This window comes from Mesoplodon densirostris, chromosome 14, assembly GCF_025265405.1.
Source record: "Mesoplodon densirostris isolate mMesDen1 chromosome 14, mMesDen1 primary haplotype, whole genome shotgun sequence".
Lineage (NCBI taxonomy): Eukaryota > Metazoa > Chordata > Mammalia > Artiodactyla > Ziphiidae > Mesoplodon > Mesoplodon densirostris.
This window is the reverse complement of record NC_082674.1, coordinates 26,504,968-26,526,527: the sequence shown is the minus strand read 5'-3', so window position 1 is coordinate 26,526,527 and position 21,560 is coordinate 26,504,968. Positions and strand designations below refer to the sequence as shown.

Genomic DNA, 21,560 nt, shown 5'->3' with positions numbered 1-21,560 from the left:
TCCATTCCCTCTGCTCTTCTCTCTCAGGTAAGCCCAGCCACCACTTGCTCCAGGACTTCAATCTGGTCGGCAACCTGCCCCACTGCCCATCAACACCACCTCCCTCCTTCCCCAAATAGAAATCCACACAAAGAACAACATCCATAGGAAAGAATACATATTGTATGACGTTCAAGAGAAAGCAAAACTGAACTGTGGTGACAGAAATCAGATAGTAGTTGCCTGGTTGAGGGGAAAGGGTGGTGGTTCAGTTGACTGGAAAGGGGTATAATAGAACTTTCTCTGGTGATGAAAATGTTCCATATCTGTTTTGGGAAGTAGTTACATAAGAATACATAATGGTCAAAACACATCAAACTTACACTTAAGATCTGTGCGTTTTATTATATGTAAATTATACCCCAATTTGAAGAAAAAAAAACTTTGTTAGATATAGTTCAAATGCACATTAATATAATGGGGAAATGTGCCTTTTAACATAAATCTTCCCACAGACTTCAAGGCTTGATTCACACAAAAAACAGACATGCCTAAATGGGATTCCTATCTTTGGTTCCTACTAGATATATGACTGGTCAAGTTATATAACCTCTCTGAGTCTCATATTCATACATTGTAAAATGAGGACTATTTAGTACCCACCTCAAATACTGTATGCCCTATAAAAGATAATCCATGTTAAGTGCCAAGAACATAGTAAGCACTGGATATACATTAATCCCCTTTCCTTCCTCTTCCATTTATAAACAGCAAATGGGGTGCAATAATGCAATACTTAAATTTTTCCCCAAATGACTGAAAGTTATCAAAGAAGAAGGAAGAAGAGGAGGAAGGGGAGGAGGAGGGGGGATGGGGGAAGAGCAGAAAAAGAAAAAAAGAAAAGGAAAAAGAAAAAAAATGAACACATCAACATTAGAAATTATCCCAAGGAAAGAAGCATGTATATACACAAGGATTTGTCTACAAGGATATTCATGGCACTATTAACAATAGTAGAAAACTGGAAAATCAAACAGGGACTAATTACACAGAAATATGAAAATTAGTTTTATGATAGATTAATAAAAGTGTGTACAATCCAGACATGAATATAAATATCTATTATAGAACAGTGTTCTTGAGTTATACTAATCTATGCATTAGTCAAAATTAGGACATAGAGAGAAAAGGCAGTAAATGATAAAGGTAGTATATCCACCCATTCTCTTATTACAAATAGTGAGAAAAACAATTTATAGTTAATTTATCATGTGTCTGTACTAAAATGAATATGAATTTACACACACACAATAAAAAAATTAAAATGTCAGTAATCACATCTATAAAGAAATAGAAAAAGAATAGATAAAAAGAGAATTTTAAAGCAAACTGAAATAGAATGAGGTCAGGTAGTGTGAAACATAAGAATATCAGAGTTTTTTTGAAAGACACCTGTTGCCAAACTTGCAGAGTCAAATTAAGTAAAATTATTTTAGCCAAGATAAAAATATTCCAGACAATCTATCAACTGTCTCAGTCCACGCTGACTAGCAGTGAGAAAACATGATGGCAGACACAAGTATGCCACGAAGTTAAATATGACTGAGACCACGCTAGCCATCAAGACCTTCCTTCAGTGATGATTTAACCACTCTGGAGTGATTCTACCCACACCTGCCAGAGACCAAACACCTCCATCAGTATTCTGTGACACTTCTGGAGAAAGCTATTAACAAGGCCTAGTATAAACTGACAAATTATCTCACTGTGGCTATTTCTCCATCTGAATACCCGAAAGTTCTCTATTATAAGGTGCTAAAGATGATCATTTGACCCAAGCAAGTCACTGGTTATCTAGTTCTTACGTTCTGAGTAATATTTCCCCAAATCCAGATATAAAAATTAAGCTAACAGCCATAACATCTGGCATCTTTATAGCACCTTATGTTTCTCTAGGTGCTCTGTTTATAAGCAGTATTTTGTCTAACAGGAATGATTCTTGGTGTTCCTGCGTGTGGCTGGGGTGCTGAGGGAAGAAGTCTTAAGAATACAGATGCCACCCTTGATTGTTTCTAAAAATACTGAACTTTTATAAAAACTAATTTCAAACTCATCAAAATATTACTGCTCAGATGAAATACTATTGTACGAAAGGAGGTTTGGTTCATATTCTGAATTTGAGGAACAAAAGAATTACAGGAAAAAAGAAATCAAAATATTAGCTGGACATGAATTTAAACTAAATCCTAATAATTTTCTCTAGGTAGGAAACGACTCAATTTTCACTTAAGTTAAAAATGATATAAGTTAAATACTCTGCTAAAACAGGTAGAGGATTAGAAAATTTTCAATGGGAATTAGAACACAGTTTTGCTACGGGTGAAAATTCTTATGATTAGATTTGCCGGAAGGAGTTTAAAACTGTGAATATGATCACTAAAATATGTTTGGAAACTCTATTTAAGATAAAAATTAAATGAAAGCATCTTAATTTATGCTGGGAGAAGTTTTTGGGTTTTTTTAAACTTTTTTTCCTTTTCTGAAAAACACTCAAAATACACCTCTATGCATTCAGAACTTCGTGAAAGGAAAAAAAAAATTTATTTCAAGTGTAAAATGGAATATACTACCAATGCAAATTATTTACATTCTCCCTGAGATTTCAGAACAGGCTTCACAAGGTTTTCTTAGTAAAGAAAGGTCTTTTTAAAAAATTACAGTTGAGGGCCACCCTGGTGGCGCAAGTGGTTGAGAGTCCGCCTGCTGATGCGGGGGACACGGGTTCGTGCTCCGGTCCGGGAGGATCCCACATGCCATGGAGCGGCTAGGCCCGTGAGCCATGGCCGCTGAGCCTGCACGTCTGGAGCCTGTGCTCCGCAACGGGAGAGGCCACAACAGTGAGAGGCCCGCGTACCACCAAAAAAAAAAAAAAAAATTACAGTTGAGATAAACAAGAGACAAGCACTTTGCAATCTCTGCACCATCCTCAGTGGTTCAGCAACACACCGAGATCTGTTCAGAGCCTCATCAGTGCCCTTTGCCAAGGGGCTAAAAGTGTGGAAGAGAAAGAGCCATCACAATGGTGAACAGGACAAGTACTACATGGCCAGAGGACTGTGCAAACAGATTGGCTAGGGTTCCTACCCTCTCTAGGATGTAAAACTCTGCTATACTTCCATGCACGTTTTAAGTGATCTTCACTCTATAAAATTCAAGTCCCTTCTTTCTATAATGGATGGTCAATGTACAACAGTTAAAAAGGGGGAAAAAAAAAACAACAAGGAAAAGAAAAGTAATTGAAGGGGTCAACAATGCTCCTGTAAGTAGGTATATGGTTCTACTTGAAGCCACAGATCTTTAAGTGAACTGCCCAGAACCTGAGCTTTAAAGCAATTTAGCGAATTATATAGCTGGATTTGCAAAAACATGCAAACAGGTTGAGGGCTGGGGCTACGAAACCAGAAACCAGAAACCAGACAAGGTAAATTTTGGAACAGCTGGAGTACATCTATAATAAGCCATAAGAGTAGTGAGGTATTATCATATATTACATGTTATTTGTTTTTTCATAATTCCAAATTCACCACTTTAAATAATATATGTTGATTATTGCAAATAAAGTATTAAATTTTCAAGCCCCTGGACTTTGTAACCCCTAAGCTCCTATACACCCTATCTTTAAACATTCTCTTCAACCACAATAAAACCCACAAGGTCTTTTATATTTAATACTACTGGATGTCAAACATAGGGGCTTCAAGTCTCCCATAGTTTCTGAAAGGATATAGTATTTTTTGTACTGTTAGAATCAACCAGTCCTGACTTCATCGCAAGATGAAGTCCATCTCATTAAACAGTGCAAAGAAAATGTTAGTCTTCATTTCTATATTGTTCAAACAATTTGAAAGTTGCAGTAAATGATTGTTCAATGAGTGGATAAATGAGTATGGGAGTTAATCCAGCTATTGCACTGAGATAACCAAAGTTATAAATAATACAAGCATCACTCTATTAAGTTTCTGCAAGCTGACTATACATATGTAAACCACAAATCAGATTTTCATAACTGAGTCACAGTACTATTCAGTCTATGATTACACAAACATATTTGACATTGGAATGCCAGAATTAATATGTAACTAAGAATATTCAACTTTACAAAAAAGCCCTCTTTTATATATATTACTTGTATTTAACAAAATTTTCCTGCGTAGAGTCAAGGAAACAATTTACATCATATAATGAAGTATTAATATCAAACACAAACTGAAATAACAAAATATGAATATCCTACCTGAGTATCTTTGTATTTTTCTCTTAAGTCCAAGAGCCGATGATAAGCTTTAATGGCTTCTGAAAATTCCCCAATGTCAGTGCTAGTGAGAATATAGTTTTCCCAGATCTGCCAGTGTTCATAGTTGCACTTGAGGGCTTCTTGTAAAGTTCTAAAAGCTTTCACTCTATTGAAGGTCAAGTTAAAAAAACAAAAACAAAAACAAACCAGTAATGAATAACCATAGCTAAATAAACTATAGCTAAATGTATAAAATACTAATGTGGACTTTCTGTCAGTCCTTAATCATTCATGTTAATAAACAGAATTAAGAGGTTCAAACAACCTGAAACCACCTCAAATTTCCCTAACAGGAAATGGCAAACAAAAACAAGTAGAAATGAAACAAGAATAGGGAGACATAAATAAAAACCAAGTAGAAATCTTGAAATTGCAAGAGACATTAAAACAAACAAACCGGGCTTCCCTGGTGGCACAGTGGTTGAGAGTCCGCCTGCCGATGCAGGGGACACGGGTTTGTGCCCCGGTCTAGGAAGATCCCACATGCCGTGGAGCGGCTAGGCCCGTGAGCCATGGCCACTGAGCCTAAGTGTCCGGAGCCTGTGCTCCGCAACGGGAGAGGCCACAACAGTGAGAGGCCCGCATACCGCAAAAAAACCCCACAAAAAACCCCCAAAACAAACAAACAAACAAACCAAAAAACCTCAACATGTGACAAAAACTGGATTACACACAGTCAAAAAGAGTACTGATGAACTGAAAGATAACAGTGAGGAATTCAGATTAAAAAATAAAAGAGTAATAGAGACAAAGGAAAGAAAGAGAGGTAAGATTTAAGCATACATTCGATAGACATTCCAGAGTAAATAAATGCAGAAAACAGCAAGACACTATATTTGACAAGATAATAGCTGAGCATTTTCCAGAACTGAACAAAGATCTAAATTCTATGATCAAAAGTATATTTTGTGTACTGAGCATTATATTGGGTTGGCCGACAAATAAAGGTAAACCAACACCTAGACACTTTATGTGAAACTGCAGAACATGAAGATAATCCTAAAACCTATAAAAGAATGACAGCTAGAGGACAGCAGATATTTCATTAGCAGCAGAAGATGGTAGAAGGCAATAAAATACTTTAAAGTGCTAAGTAAAAATAACTGTCAGCCTAAAATTTTATAATCAACTAAACTTACCACTCAAGAATAAGTACAAAATAAAAAATTTTACATGTACAAAGACTAAGGAACTTTATCACCTAGTGACCCTAACTTAAAAGAACTATTAAAGCATCTCCTCCTGCAAAAATAAAAGGGACTTCAAAGAGAAGAAAAGGGATACAAGAAATGATCAATGGTGAGAAAAGAAAAGAAAGTATGTCAGTAAATTTAAATAATTATTGAGACCAAAAACAATTATGAGTTGTTTAAAAAAAAAGTAAAACTACAAGTATATAGACCATATTCTCTGCAACTAAATATAGAAATCAACAGTAAAGAGACAGTTAAAAAAATATATGCCTGCAAACTTAAAAATGCACTCCTGAAAAAAAGGAACCTACAGTGGGCGGAGGAGAGAGATTCATATTAGAAAGTACAAAATATTTAGAATTTAATGAAAGCATTATATACCACCATCTGCAAGAAATATGTAAAGCAGTATTTAGAGAGAAATTTATATTTTTATAAGTATTGATTATAATTATGAAAGATGGGAAATAAATGAGCTAAAATATCCAACTTAATTTTGTAAAAGAATACCAAATAATTCTAAGAAAGAAGAAAAGAAATTCTAAGAAAGAAGAAAATATGAAACAAAATATAAAGAAAGAATATAAATGATCAACAAAACCAAAAGCTGGCTTTTTGAAAAAGACTAATGAAACAGACAAATGTCTAACTAAATTCCATTTAGAATTTAGAAAAGTGGTATATATAAAATTAGTAATTTTTAAAAAAATCATAAGAGAACATTATGAACAAATTACGCAAAATGAGCTAAAAAATAGAAAGCCAAATAAATCAATAAAAATTAAAATCAGGCTAGGTGGTTTTACAGATAAGGTTTATCAAACCATCACAGAATCCTTGCCTTATCCAAGCTACTTCAGAAAATAGAAAAACACTATTAAAAACTTGATATTGACAAGGAAATCAACAGATCTTCATGTCACCTATTCTAAAAGTTAAACATCTCAGCTCTCAAAAAGATTCTTAATACTTTACTCTACTGGCTGAACAACACTATAGCTCCCTTATAGATCATAAATGCTTTACTGGACAACTACAGTAACCTCTTTCAAAGGTATGCTATCAATCTCCCTCTCCAAGAGCCATTTTGAATTTGCTAACTTAAGACTACAAGGTCCACCTCCCCTTCCCTGCTGAGCCTCACAGGGTTTCACCAAGACCCCTCCTCTTTGCTGACTTCAAGGCAAATTTTAGAGAGGGTGGTGGGGGGTCTTCTGGCTGACTCAGGCCCTTGTCCTGAGAGTCACCCCCTAAAGCACTTAAAAAGAAGTGTAACTTTTTAGTAACCTTCCCTGCTAGTCACTGAACACACAAATCATTTACTCATTCTCTAATATACCTATGGTACTGACCAAAATTTCTTTACAATTAAGTCCTTTTAGTCTTTTCATAACCACAATTCACTACAGTTTAGTTTTTTATACCCTATATTAAACAATTTACTGAAAGTTGTCATGGGATGCACTGATTCATTTATCCCTTGACCCACCCTCCTTTACAGTTAAAAATGTAAGCACCCTTGCTCTAATACTTCTTCAAATTCAGCCATAAATTGTTTCTATGTGATTTTTTTTCTTTCTCTACTCTACTCCCTATGCCCACCTCATATGTGATAGCAACTGCCTTCAAAGGCAGTGGACCGAGATTCTGCAGGTCTCCCATCTACATAGGGGGTGGGGGTGAAGTTGTCCTATTGGAAAAGGACTCAACAAGCAGCAGTCCACAGCAGGAGGATTATCCTTTTTATATGTCCTCCTATCCTCTAATCACAATTTTTTGGCCTCAAAATTTTTGCAATGAAATCCTTTTTTTTGGGAAGTATGACTTCCTTCTAAGGAGCTTCAATTCCAGATTCATTTATCAAACCCACAATGGTAGTGGTACTGCACTATGACAGTTATATAGGAAGATGGAAAAATTTCCCACAGGACTGGTAGGGACATGATGCCTAGGGGAATCAGATGAAAGTGGGGAAAGAGCACTTTAGTGAAGAACCTGGTGACAGCAGAGGGAGAGATGAGATAGTTTAAAGGGTCACTTTAAGGCAGGGATAGGATTCTTTTGAGAGGAGCATTAATAATTTGCCCCTGAAGTAACAATCTCCTGAGTCAAAAATGAGCTCTCTCTGGAGCAGCAGCAGCAAAGTAAGCAAAGAACAAAGAGGCAAGAAGAAAGGAGTGATTTACCTCTGACCTTACAACCCCACTTTGACACAAAAACCTATTCATGGAGCTGCAGGAAGACAAAAAAAGTGTCAAAAAGAAGCTGAGGAACAATGTGCAAGAACCATTAAGAGAGAAAGCAATGAGAATTCTTAGGATTAATGGGCTGGAGGACAACATAGAGTGTCAAGAGCCTCACGACATACAAAATTATCAGTATGACTAGAAAGACCCACTGAGATCATTCTACAACTATGACAGGGATTTCCCCTGCCCCTGCTTTAACCCAAAAGGGTCTCTAGTGAGTTTTAACACAATCAGTTGCAATCAAGAACATAATGTTATCTTCCAAAGAGAGCGGCAGAACAAACAGTACTTGATGTATGTAGACTGTCATCCAAGAGCAGCGGAAGCACTGCACAATTTCGACGTGATGTGGACTTAATGATATCTTCAGAACTACTCGTGAATCCACAAAGACAAATTAAAGTTGAAAATAAGGCAAAATAAAAATGGGACTATATCTACGCTTTAATTCATTTGTTTAAAACGGGGGCCACAGCCATGCTTGCCTCCTGCCTTCCCTTCGCCTTCTACAGCCAGTCAGTGAGCCCAGTTGGCTGTTCTCTTTATAAACTGGCATCCGCCCCTTCGTTTTCCAGTCTAGTTCTCGCCTGCCTGGACTGTTACCACAGCTGTCTCCTAACTGGTTTCCCTGTCCCCAGTTCCCTCTCTATTCTGTCTCACACATTGTCACCAGATAAATCTTCCTAAAAAACGTCTTTCTTCGTGAAATTACCCCACTGAAATCTCTGGCTTCCTACTGCCAACAGGAGAGTCTCAACTAGTCAGCCAGATGATCAGAACACGCTGCCATGTGACCCCAACTGACCTTTCCAACCTCATCTCCCACTATACATCTCACTAGTCTCGAGCTGGACTATTTTACTTCCTATATCCTAAAGTGTGGCATTCATGCCTGTCACTCTGCATTTCGTCACACGGATTCAGAACGCTAGGTACACAAATTAATGACCATTTATTTCCAAATCCTGAAAGGCTTCCCTCTCTCCCCTCTACCAATTCTTCAAATTTTAGCTTGAATCCAACATTCTCTCAGAAGCATTTCTGAACCACCATCACACACCTTCTCTCCTCTGAGATCCTCACAGGACTACATGAGTGGCAGAGAATATAACTGTTCTACAAATATCACCTACCATTATTATAGCCCTCTTTGTACTTCTCACTTGAGATTTAACACATACAACTTATATTACTAATCAATTTTTAAAATAATATGACATAATATTTTATTTTTTAAACCCACACTCCCTGAAGACATTGGTTCATACTTATATGTCTCAATAATGTCCAGTACACAGCAAGCAATCATTAAGAATCTATCAGTTGAGCTGACTGACTAAAAGCATGCTTGCTTTTACCATGCAATGAAATTTAGGATACAAAACTTCGGTATCAAATAAAGAGGTCAAAAAATATTTCTTAAAAAAAAAATATATATATATATATATTTCTTATTTTATTACATACTAAATGTTTTCAAGAAATAAACTACACCTGGAATGCAAATGGTGATATTAAGTCATTCTAACTCAAAGATATGGGTAGGCAAGGGGAAAAAGACAAAGAGTAAGGCACAATGTTTCAGTGTTCAGTTGAAGAAAATCTCATTCATTTATTTTGGAAGCAAAGTTCTTCATCTTTTTCTGATGTACTTACTTTTGTTTTAATCGGATATAAGAAGTTGATAAATTGTTCCAAGCTTCAGCATTCTGAAATGATAGATAACAGTTACAGACTATTCTCATTTAGGTATAATTGCTGCAACCAAAAATATAACATATTTTCCTAGCTCAAGGTGTACTCTTTACAATGTTAATTTTCAATAAGGTATGTTTAAAAATGTATAAGAAAATTAAATAAATTAAACTTAACACTTATAATTTAGAACAAAAATAGTCAACAAGGGCTTACCTGGTGGCACAGTGGTTAGGAATCTGCCTACTAATGCAGGGGACACGGGTTCAAGCCCTGGTCCGGGAAGATCCCACATGCTGCGGAGCAACTAAGCCCATGTACCACAAACTGAGCTTGTGCTCTAGAGCCTGCGAGTCACAACTACTGAGCCCACGTGCCACAGCTACTGAAGCCCAAGCATCTAGAGCCCGTGCTCCACAATAAGAGAAACCACCACAGTGAGAAGTGTGTGCACCGCAACGAAGAGTAGCCCCCGCTCGCCACAACTAGAGAAAGCCCACGTGCAGCAACGAAGACCCAACGCAGCCATAAATAAATAAATAAATAAACAAACAAACAAACGAATAAATAAATAAATAAATAGATAGATTTTTAGGTCAGCAAAGTGATATAACTATTATAGCACTAATTTGGAAGTTTGCTAAGATTTTATTTCCAAATTTATATTTACAAAACAGTTGGACAATTTACAACATAATTTACACAATATATAGATTAACTACAAATCTAAAGTAATGCAAAATATTGTTTTTCCTATCATAAAAGGCTTTGCTATTTTACCATCATCCTTCATCAGATGGGAGAGTAAAGGAGTATGTGTTCTCCAGTGTTAAGCCTAAGTATTTCATCAATCAAACATATTTCTCTACCTATTCCTCTATGCAATGACAAAAATAAAGCCTCTGTATAAATGTTGATTCTAACAAGAATGATTTAAATTATGCTTGTTCCTCTTTGTTCCACGTTTTATAAAACATAAAGTATATAGTTCTCAAGTTCCATACATATGATATAAAAATTAATTGGCAATGGACCTCTCCTTACAGACAGAGCACTGTTAGAACCAGACTAGCCTTATTGCCATAAAAAGTTACAAACTGGACAAAATTTAGGAAACAACTGTTTTTGAGAAGTTGGACAAAGGGTTACACAGGACTATGATCCCTGAGAGAAGGACAGTTGAGTTGTCTCAACAATCAACCTACACTTCTATCTAGAGGCACTTTGAGGGCTGCAGCACAGAAAGGTAGAAACCAAACAAAGCATAGCAAGTCTTACTAAGGAGGGGGAAAAGAGTTCAGAGTTCAGGTCTGAAAAGGGGCTGAATTTGCAAGACAAAATAACAGGGAAGAGAGATCTGTGCAGAGAATAAGCTCCAGAAATCTCAATAAGCATCTCCTTGAGTCCTTGGCTGAATACTAAGCTATACATGTGCAGGGCAAAACTTCTTAAGGCCAGGCAGGAAACAACTACGAGACAGCTGTGAGCTGAATGGAGATTCTAGAGGTCACACAGTTCTGGGAGTTATTCAGGTTCCAACAAACCAGAGAGGAGAATTCTTACTGATCACCTGTGGGATTAAGTTCGGCCCCCAAAAGGTTATACCTCAAGAGAAGGTTGACAGCAACTCTGGAATACGGACAACTCCAGACCCACCTTAAGCTTAAAATCAAGCTGATTCACAGGTAAATTAACCAAATGCCAAAATAAAACTCTACCTTCCTCAAGGGAAGACAACAAGACCCAGAAACTCAACAACATAGCATCCACAAGTGTAGGATAAAATTTTTAAAAATTGGTAGACAGGCAAACAAGCAGGAAAATTCATCCATAACCAAATTAAAAAATCAGTAAATAGAAACAGACACAGAAATTAAAGAGACGTTGGCATAAGCATACAAAAATTTCAAAGCAGTTGTTATAAAATATAATAAAAGATTTGAAGAGAACATGATAAGGTAACAACTAAGGAATCTCAGTAGAAACATGAAAACTATAGAAGAACCAAATAAAAATTCTTGAACTAACAAGGGCCTCCCTGGTGGCGCAGTGGTTGAGAGTCCGCCTGCCGATGCAGGGGATACGGGTCCGTGCCCCCGTCTGGGAGGATCCCATATGCCGCGGAGCGGCTGGGCCCGTGAGCCATGGCCGCTGGGCCTGTGCATCCGGAGCCTGTGCTCCGCAACGGGAGAGGCCACAACAGTGAGAGGCCCGCATACCACAAAAAGAAAAAAAAAAAAAAAAAAATTCTTGAACTAACAAAAAAAATACATTGTCTGAAATGATGTTTAGTTTTTTTTTTAATTGAGATGTAACTGATATATAGCATTGTATTACTTTTAGGTGTACTACATAATGATTTGATATATGTGTATACATCTGTGGTATATATTGATTACCACAATAAGTTTAGTGAATATCCACCACCACACATAGTATAACAAGTTTAATGAATAGGTTTAACAGCAGATTTGACATAAACATAAGAGTTAAACCAATAAAACTCTTAGAAGAAAAGATAAGGTAATCTTCATGATCTTAGATTTGGCAACAGATTCTTAAATATGATATCAAAAGCACAAGCAACAACAGAAAAAACAGATAGGCTGGACCTCATCAAAATTAAAAACTTTTGTACCTCAAAAGACACTATCAAGAAAGTGAATAACAACTTGCAGAATAGGAGAAAATATCTGCAAATCATATATCTGATATCGGATTTGTATCTAGGATATATAAAGAATTCTTACAACTCAACAGTAAAAAGACCAATAACCCAAATAGGTAAAGGATATCAATAAACATTTCTCCAAAGATGATACGCAAATGGCCAAAAAGCACATAAAAAGATGCTCAACATCATCAGCCATCAAGGAAATGCAAATTGAAACCACAACAAGATACCACCTACTAGGATGACTATAATCAAAAAGACAGACAATAATCAAGACAAGTGTTGCCAAAGATGTTGAGAAATTAGAGCCCTCACACATTGCTGGTGGGAATGTAAAATGGTGCTTTAGAAAACTGTCTGGCAGTTTCTCAAAATCTTGAATAGAGAATGGATGAATTGTGAAAACATTAATCTAAGTGAAGAAAGGCAGTTAAAAAGACCACTCATTGTATGATTCCACTGATATGAAATATTCAGAATAGACAAATCTACAGAGACAGAATGTCCATTAGTGATTGCCTAGGGGTGGGGATGGGGGGTAGACGTGGAAGGTGTTTGGGAGAAATGAGGAGTGACTGCTAACAGGTACAGGGGATTTCTTTTTATGGTAATAAAAATGTTTTAAAATTGACTGTGGGGATGGTTGCACAATTCTGAATATAATTTTAAAAATCACTATATTGTACACTTTAAATGGATGAACTAGATGGCATGCGAATTATTCACCATCTCAGGAAAGCTGTTAAATATTTAAAGACTGTAAACTAAAAGAACTTTCTAATAGTGCAATTAACCTAGGCAGCACATGCTGGTGAGCGACAAAATATATGTGACACTTTGCTGTATACTCAGCAAAGTATATTTTTAACTAAAAAGCTGTTTTATCAAAACTATTTTCTAAACAAAACAATGAATAACTTAGCTATTACGAGAAGAAACTTATTTCTAGATGTATGACTCATATAACTTAGGGTGTGACCTTCTGCCAAAGGGATACCTTCCTCCAACACAAAAGGAATTGGTGTTCTTCTTTTTTTTGACATAAAATAATAGAAAGTTTGAATCTTTTTGCCTTCTTCTCTCTCTCGCTCTCTTTTTTTCCTGTGATAAGAACACTTAACATGAGATCACTCTTTTTAAAAATTTTAGGTGTACTCATCTTGCATAACGGAAACTACAGACCCATAGGAATTGCTGTTCTGAACTACAGTACAATTCAAATAACTTAAAGAGTACCAAAGAGCTTAGTAAGGAACGAAGACCAAACAAACTTACATCGGGTTCTAGGGTCACACAGCGCTGAAATGCCCTTGCTGAACCTCCATAGTCTTCCAAGGCCAGATAGGCACAGCCCAGAGAAAACCACACCCCGAGCTGCAAAGAACAAAAGACAAAGTCATTCAAACACATAGAGACATTTATAGAATTAACCTGAAAATCATTTAAGATACTATCAACAAACACACTACACTACTATAAAGAATGCAGAGCTATAATTCGGCTTACATTTTATATTAGTTTAAATGTAGGAAACTTAGCAATGGAGATGGCATTTTTCCATATAATTTTCAAAGCCAATATGACACTGAAAGCATGTGCAATATCACTGCACGTCTTTTACCGAGAAAGACCATTCTTTGTGTTAACCAACTCCATGAAAGCAATGGAGAGCTCTGTTGACAAGCCCTGATATTATAAATGTGGGATTAATCTAACATTTTTACTGAGCATCTATGTAACTATGTAAAAAGTATACAGAGCATCAGCAGGTTCACAACTGATGAATGTATTACAAACTTGAGAGGAAAAATTTTTGCTTCCATCTTCAAGTTAGACCACAAGTACTTCTGCAGTTTAACCAAGAACCAAATTGCCCTAGCATGTATCTGTTTAGGCATGCCCCCCCAAATTTAGAAAAAGCAGGCTGAGAATCTGGATTACCAAAGAGTCATTCAAAGAGGAAAGCCTGACTTAAGTTAGTATGATTTGTAAACGTAGAGATGTACAAAACAGGTAAATTAGGAAGTAGCTATTGAAATCACAAAAGAATTCTTTACATCACAGGGTTTCCTTAAAATACAATAGCCCCTGTCAAAAGGAAGATAAGACTGATAAAAATTCAATGAAATGAGTCAGAAATGCAGCTATTACAACTTTGCTTTCCTTTTAGATATAGTTAGTAAGACCAGCAGCAGAATGCAGTTTACTTTCTTACTTTCTTTGACTTCCAGTACAAAGGCAGTAAGCCAGCAGACAGACGTGGTTGAACACTTTAGGGTGGGAAAGGAAATGAGGTGCTCTGTTATCTGTCCATAGCCTTCCACAGAGGCGAGTAGGAAGCTGCCCCTACATCCCTCCTCCCCCTGCCATTCCTACAAAACTTGTTCCATATGGCTAGTTGAGGCCTGAAATTTCTTTAAGCAGATATAGATTTTTAGCGGATAATTAGAGATAAGGCTTAGAAAGCAAACATCCTTGGGCAATTTAACACTTTGCCTTGAATTCACAAGAGGCTATAAATAACTGCTATGAGGAGCCTTTAAGAGAAGAGATTTTGTTAGAGGTATAGGTAGTGGCTAGAAATGGGGTGGATGTGTGTTTGGGGGGGTGAGGGGGATGCAGAGGTACTAGGTGGAAATAAAGTTAGAAGTTCACTTTTCTCTATCAGCTCAGTACATTTGCTTTTGTCTGGTTATTTACAGAATTAACTGAAAAGAGTTCCATACTCACTAAATGTGACTCATTTGGGAGGGCCTAAAGTCTGATGCTAACGTATAAAACAACATATAAAACAAGCTCTCTTACTTCTAACCTAGTTGAAAGTTTCAAAATCTGTGTATTATATTTCATCATTTATAAGGTGCACTTTTTTTTTCCATTTAACATCTCTGCAATAGATGCATCTTAATAACCCATAGCTGATCAGAGTTTTATTGGCAGCATTCAATTTTCTATACAAGGTGGCACTTACATGTGCCTCTTACAATTGACAGCATCTTATACCCCAATAAATCATGGCAGCAGGTTTACTTGGAATGAGGTATACCTCATTCTGGGACTAAATCAAGAAAAATGAGAATTGCCCTCAAAGTTCTCAAAATGCATGTGCCCTGCTTGCTTCCTGCATCAGCAAAGAACAAACTCCCCACAAAACTATTTCACATGTGTTATAAAAAACAGCAAGTGTAAATTTAAGATGTAAATAAAGAACTTTATTTTTCAATCCACCTGAAAAAACAAAGGTTACAAATGTCTGAAATTAGCAATTATCTCACAGCTCTAACATAAGCTTGTGATGATATTACTGTTGATCTTTAAGTTTTTAAAGCAAGTCAATATTTTGTAACTAATGTCCTAAAACCAAAATAAATTTGATGAAAACCAGGCAGATGACAATTTAATATATAGTATTATGATTCTCTTTTCTTTTCGCTCTTGGTAATTTGTGTCATTACTTTTTAATTTGCATCTGAAAAAAAATTCTAGAATCATTAACTGCTAGTAGGTTTTCATCTACTGATAGCATATAATTATGATGGGAGATGACTTCTGTACACATCCTATTCTTTGAAATCATGAAATGATTTAAAAAAAAAAAAAAAAAAACCTCTAGGATCTTCTAACTGCTTCTGGCTGACTCACTAAACCATCAAAACTGCATTCATACCCTGCATCTCAATTGAGGTCCTCGGAATTTGGGGGACTAAGGAGAATATTCAGTGCCTCTTACTCTTTTCATTTTAAACTATTACTTAACCTATATTATCCTCACTGGCATCTTTTTTTTTTTTTTTTCCCGGACACGCAGGCTCAGCGGCCATGGCTCACAGGCCCAGCCGCTCCGCGGCATGTGGGTTCTTCCCTGACCGGGGCACGAACCCATGTCCCCTGCATCGGCAGGCTTACTCTCAACCACTGCGCCACCAGGGAAGCCCTGGCATCTTGATTTAGGATGGTCATGCTCTGAAGAACAGAACATCATAAAAGGAAAAAAAATCAAAAGAAGCTTCAAAGAAAAAAGAAAACTCACATGGTTCCCCAAATTCAAGTTGTATATGGTTGACTACCAAAGGTCTCTATCTTCTAGTCCAATGCTATCAGATAGAAATATAATGCTAGCCTCATTACATTTGCTAGTAGCCATTTTAAAAAGTAAAAAGAAATGGGTGAAATAAATTTTAATAACATATTTTATTTAACTCTACATATCCAAAATAGTATCATTTCAACATGTTATCAACATACAAAATTATCGAGATATTTTATGTTCAATTTTTTCGTATGACGTCTTTGACACCTGATGTGTGTCCTACACTTACAGCATCTCAGTTTGGACCAGCCACATTTCAAGTGCTCAACTGCCACATGTGGCTAGTGGCCGCCGTACTGGGCGGCACACTTCTACACTATTTCTCCAAAACACTGAGACAGACCCTGGCGTACGTGCACCTCTCCCTTTTTTCTCCATTGAAAAAACTAGCTCCTCTGGCTGACACCCTCCCTTGGGCTCCAACTCTTCATATACTATAGTCACTGCTGTCCTCTCCATACAACGGCAACCAGAACAATGAGCACTTAAAGAGCACCTACAATGTTCGCCAAGCACTGATGCTGCGAGCTTTCCACACATTAACCTCACCTATTCCTCACAACAGCCTTGTGAGGCAGTAAATAGCACCCTCATTAAAGAGGTGACCGTGGACCAGAGGCAGTCAGTGAGAGAGGAGAGATTCGAGGCCCAGTCAGCGTGACTCCAGAGCCCACGTCATCTCCACGTGACCATGCCGCCCCCCGCTGCACCGTCTGCCCCCCCCACAGCCACGATTTACGGCAGTGCCATCCTTGTCACCAGTAGAGAGGGCGGGGTGTTGGGGGGAAGGAAAGAGTCCAATTAACATGTGCTGGGAAAACCCAAGAGACCAATTTTTTAAGAACCAGGGCATTATCGACTTCCCCCCTCCAAAAGCTGTCTTGATTAGGCAAGTGGACAAAGACGAAGCAGAAGAATGGATGGCTGTGTTTGGCGGGAGGAAAGAGCTGAAAGGCAAATCTCTTACCAAGGGACTGGGCAAGGATGGAGAAAGATCATCATCTGACAGAGAGGCTCTGGTGGACATTTCTGTGGAGCTTATTTCCACAGAAGGCAAATTGTGAAGGCAGGCAAGCTATAGGCAGGGCAGTGATCTTTAGAAGCTGACAGTCTAGCTTTTTCCTCTGAGGGAGCCAGTACAGAAACACAAAAGCAGACCAACTATTTATCTTTAATATGATGATATATGCACTTGAAGAATGGTTTTAAATTATTTTTAAGATAATTATCAAAAAGCAGGAATGGTTGAAAACATGATCTCTCTTTGAATTTCCCTCAAAAGCCCCCTACAGAAACAGTGGAATAGAGGGAAAGATAAATGACTGGGATTCAAGAGGTTCTAAGGTACTGTATGACCTTGGCCATGTCACTTAACCTCTGAGTCTTAGTCCCCCAGTTGTTAAATAGGGGGTGGGGGGGTGGATTAAGCAAAAATTCCAAGGCTCCTTCAGACCTCAGATTCTGAAAACCTGGAGGTGACAGGGTTCAAAGGTACATTGATGCCATCTAGTGGCAGAACAAGTACACTGATGATGCAAATAGAACACTTAGAATCAGCAGGGTTGACAAACTAGGAGGAAATCAGTTCAATTACAGGCTTAGAAATCAATGAAAAGAGGTGGTGAGGAAAATGAGGCCTAGAAAGGAAATGATTTCCTTTCCTTTCCTTTCCTTCCTAAAGCCACACAACGGTTCCTGGTTTCTGGTGTGCAATACATGTGATGAAGAGAGTGACTACAATTCTTACTAAATCTCAATAATTAAAATAAAAATTGAACACTAAGCACCACTGGACAATGGACATGGATTACTTTTAAAAGTTAATTTTTACAGGGGCATTTAAAGCACATCTGCAATAGGTGCCATTTACTTATGTATTACAATTTTCTTTCTTAAACTATGAGACTACTCAAATTTCCTTCCTCCTCAAGGTTTCTGCAGAATGAATGAATAATCAGTAGCTTCACTTTTTTTTTTTTTTTTTTTTTACTAATTTTCCTTACAGGATTGACTGAATTTTTCTGATGTCCCATATAATAAAGTGTAACACGTTATAATTGAATCCTGAAGCCAAGCTCCATTCTCCATTCTCTCCTTTCTACATCCCTGATTCATTCCCATGACCCCCAATGCAGATAAGTTGTTGGATGTGGCTTCATTAAACAGGAAATGACCCAAGCCAAATCCAAGAGAGCTATCAATGTTGTCTGGTAATATCTTTTCCTAAAATGATGCTTGCTGCTCATATTTTTTTTAAATGTGCACCACCAACTCTTTTGTAACCAAATTTCTCATTTACTATTAAATACTATGTTCTCCTCCCTAAGGAAACACAAGTCTTAACCTGCCAGCTTCTCCCTCTCTCTCAAAAGTTTCCTCTATGTCAGTGTCTTCTTTTAAACTACAAGAGCAACTAAATTTTATACACACTTTTTTCTTTTACTAGAAAGGGTATTAATTGTTTAGTGTCCTCCTCTTGTTCCTGTCCTAGGCTTGGTTACCACTGGTTCTTCTATTTGCCTCCTCTTTCCAGAGAATTCACATGTGAGGTAACATGGGTGTTTACATATCATCTGCATGAAACTCTCCGGTTAGATGTATCTCCCTATCTTTAGGCTACAGAAAATGGGGTAACAATGATTTTCTACCACACTGCAATGGGCAGGACAGAAAGCTCCACAACAACTGAGAACTTACTATGGGCCAGGAAATAGGCTAGATACTTTATACATATTGGCTCTAATTTTCCCAACAGCAAATTGAGATGGGGATTATATCTCCACTTTACAAATGAGGAAACTGAAGCTCAGAAAGATGAAGTGATTTACCTTGGGATTACTAGGATTCAGAGTCAGGGCTATGGCCGCAGAGCTCTGCCCTCCCCTCTACCCCTTAGTCCCAGCTACAGCCCAGATGTTATCACAGTGCTCATATTTCTTGGCAGTTATGCAAGTTAGACCTTAAGAGTTTCATTTTTTATTGCTTACCAATATGAGAAAGGAAGAACAAAAAGGAAAGAATCTCTTTTTTCTCTACATATTATTCGCATATGGTTATTCTCTCTTCTCCACTGGAATGTAAGCTCCAATCTCCTCGAACCTCCCCACCGCAGTAACACAAGTGCACAACAGAAACTCTAACTCCATTTCAAATAAAAACATTTCTTTCAAAAACTGAAATGAAAGAGAAAGTTGACCCCTACAAATCAAAGAAGACACAAGCTCTCAGGTTAATTAACAATTCTATCAGAGTATTACATCGTGGAAGTCTAGTCTTACACGTAGCACGGGCAGGGAAGGGCTGCCTTGATTCCTCTACAACTCCCTGGTCTCGCAGAGAGTTACCCACTGTCATGTGCTGGACTGTCCCATTACATCAAAGTTACAACTTCACTTTGCTCCTGACGAAAGCCCCAATGGTTATGTATTAAAGAAAAACGTTCAAACCCGACAGTCTTGTATTCAAGGCTTTCCATAACGTCTAACTTGACCTCAGCCAAATCTGCCATTCCTTCCTAAATAAGACAACATCTTCTAGAGGCAAAACAATGAATAGGTTAAGAGTAAGTGCTCTGAAATCAGAAAGCCCCGCCCCGGTCCCAGCACCACCCCTCATAAGCTGTGGGGTCTCATGTAAATGAATAAATCCTCTATTTCCTCACCTGTGAAATGAGGGGACTAACAGTAAGTACCTTGGGGATTGGGCTGAGGATTAAAACTGTATGCAAAATGCTTAGAATAGTACCTGGCACCTAGTAAATACTCAACGTTGGCTGCTAGAATTATTATTACAACTGAATTTAAGAATAAATAGTCAGGGCTTCCCTGGTGGCGCAGTGGTTGGGAGTCCGCCTGCCGATGCAGGGGACACGGGTTCGTGCCCCGGTCCAGGAAGATCCCACATGGCACAGAGTGGCTGGGCCCGTGAGTCATGGCCACTGAGCCTGCGCGTCTGGAGCCTGTGCCCCGCAACGGGAGAGGCCACAACAGTGAGAGGCCCGCGTACCGCAAAAAAAAAAAAATAAGAATAAGAATAAATAGTCAAAACCTACAGCTACCAAGAAACCTTTGCTTGCTACATGCTTGATCTTTGCATCTGCTAGTCTCCTTTCCCGAAGCATATTTTCCTAACTTTTGCCTCCTATCTAAATCCCAACCACTCCTCCTAATTCGTGGCATCTCCATCAGGCCTTACATCCTTTTCATCACGCCATCACTAGGCACCCAAAGCATGGCGTCTATTTACTCTACCCCTTGGTCACAGGGAAAGTTACTTCTGCCTCTTCTCTCCATTTAGCCCATATAAACCACAGGAGGGCAAGAGGCCACATCTCAACACAGTTCTTTTGTAACCCCTCCCCCAATACCTCACAGTGATTTTATAAAGAGTTCATTTACACTTACATTCTAGCTTTACACTATAGAAGATGCTTAATAAATGGAAACTGCTATTATAATATTAATGCTCTCATCTTCTTTCCTGTCTCGTTGGAAACATTACTCCGTTTCCAGAGCTAATGCCTTCATCTCTTCTCATTTCACTCTTTCCTAGAATGACATTCCCTAGGTTAGCAACCCATCTCTCTCTATAACATTCAATCTCTCCTTCACTCACTGGATTCAACCACATAAAGGTCTCCAGTATCTAGAAAAGCTTTACTTGACTCTTCTGCCCCTTGGTACAATACTCTACATTTTGAGTCTCATTTCCTTGACATGCTCCTAAAAAGAACAGTCTATGGATGTTATGTCCATTTCCTCAGCTGCCACACACTCTTTTGCCTCCTGAAGCTGGTTTTGAAGGTCATTAGTGAGCTCCAAATCCAATAAACTCTTCTTAGCTCTCTTTAGACTTTATCACTACATGTGACATTTCTTACTGATACTTGTTCTTCCTTTAGTTTCCATGACTCCATTCTTTGGGGTCCTTCTTTCCCTCTGACCAAGACTCTAGTATATTTTGTTTGAATCATATTTCACTGGTGCTACTTCTTCTACCTTCCTCCAACCCCTGGAGATGCCCGAAGTTCAACATTTTGCCTCGTGTTCTCTTCCAGCACAGTTTTCTGTCAGGAATTCATTCACTTGCATGGATTCACCTTACTTCCACAGAAAAGCCCCAATCTGCAAGCTCAGTTCTTGGCCTCACTCCTAGGCTTCAGGCTTGGACTGGCTTTCAGTGGACTGTGATGAGCCCTCTCTACTTAGACACAGCAACATCTCTTCATATTCAACACTCAAAACACATCATCTTCCCCTACCAAAGATACTCTCCCTTACTCCTGAATTCTCTGTATCTATCAGTAGGGACATTTCCTTTTTAACCA

General features: G+C 37.9%; 1 protein-coding gene across 2 annotated transcripts in view; it reads right to left on the bottom strand.

The window, feature by feature from the left end:
* TTC27 (tetratricopeptide repeat domain 27) overlaps positions 1-21,560 on the bottom strand; it is a 183,541-nt gene that overhangs the window by 21,507 nt on the left and 140,474 nt on the right. For both annotated transcript variants that reach the window (XM_060117082.1, XM_060117081.1), the window contains exons 14-16: positions 13,420-13,518; positions 9,432-9,484; positions 4,274-4,439 (exon numbers count right to left, since the gene is read on the bottom strand). In XM_060117082.1, the coding sequence (XP_059973065.1) occupies positions 4,274-4,439; positions 9,432-9,484; positions 13,420-13,518 (318 nt within the window). The remainder of the gene's footprint in view (positions 1-4,273; positions 4,440-9,431; positions 9,485-13,419; positions 13,519-21,560) is intronic.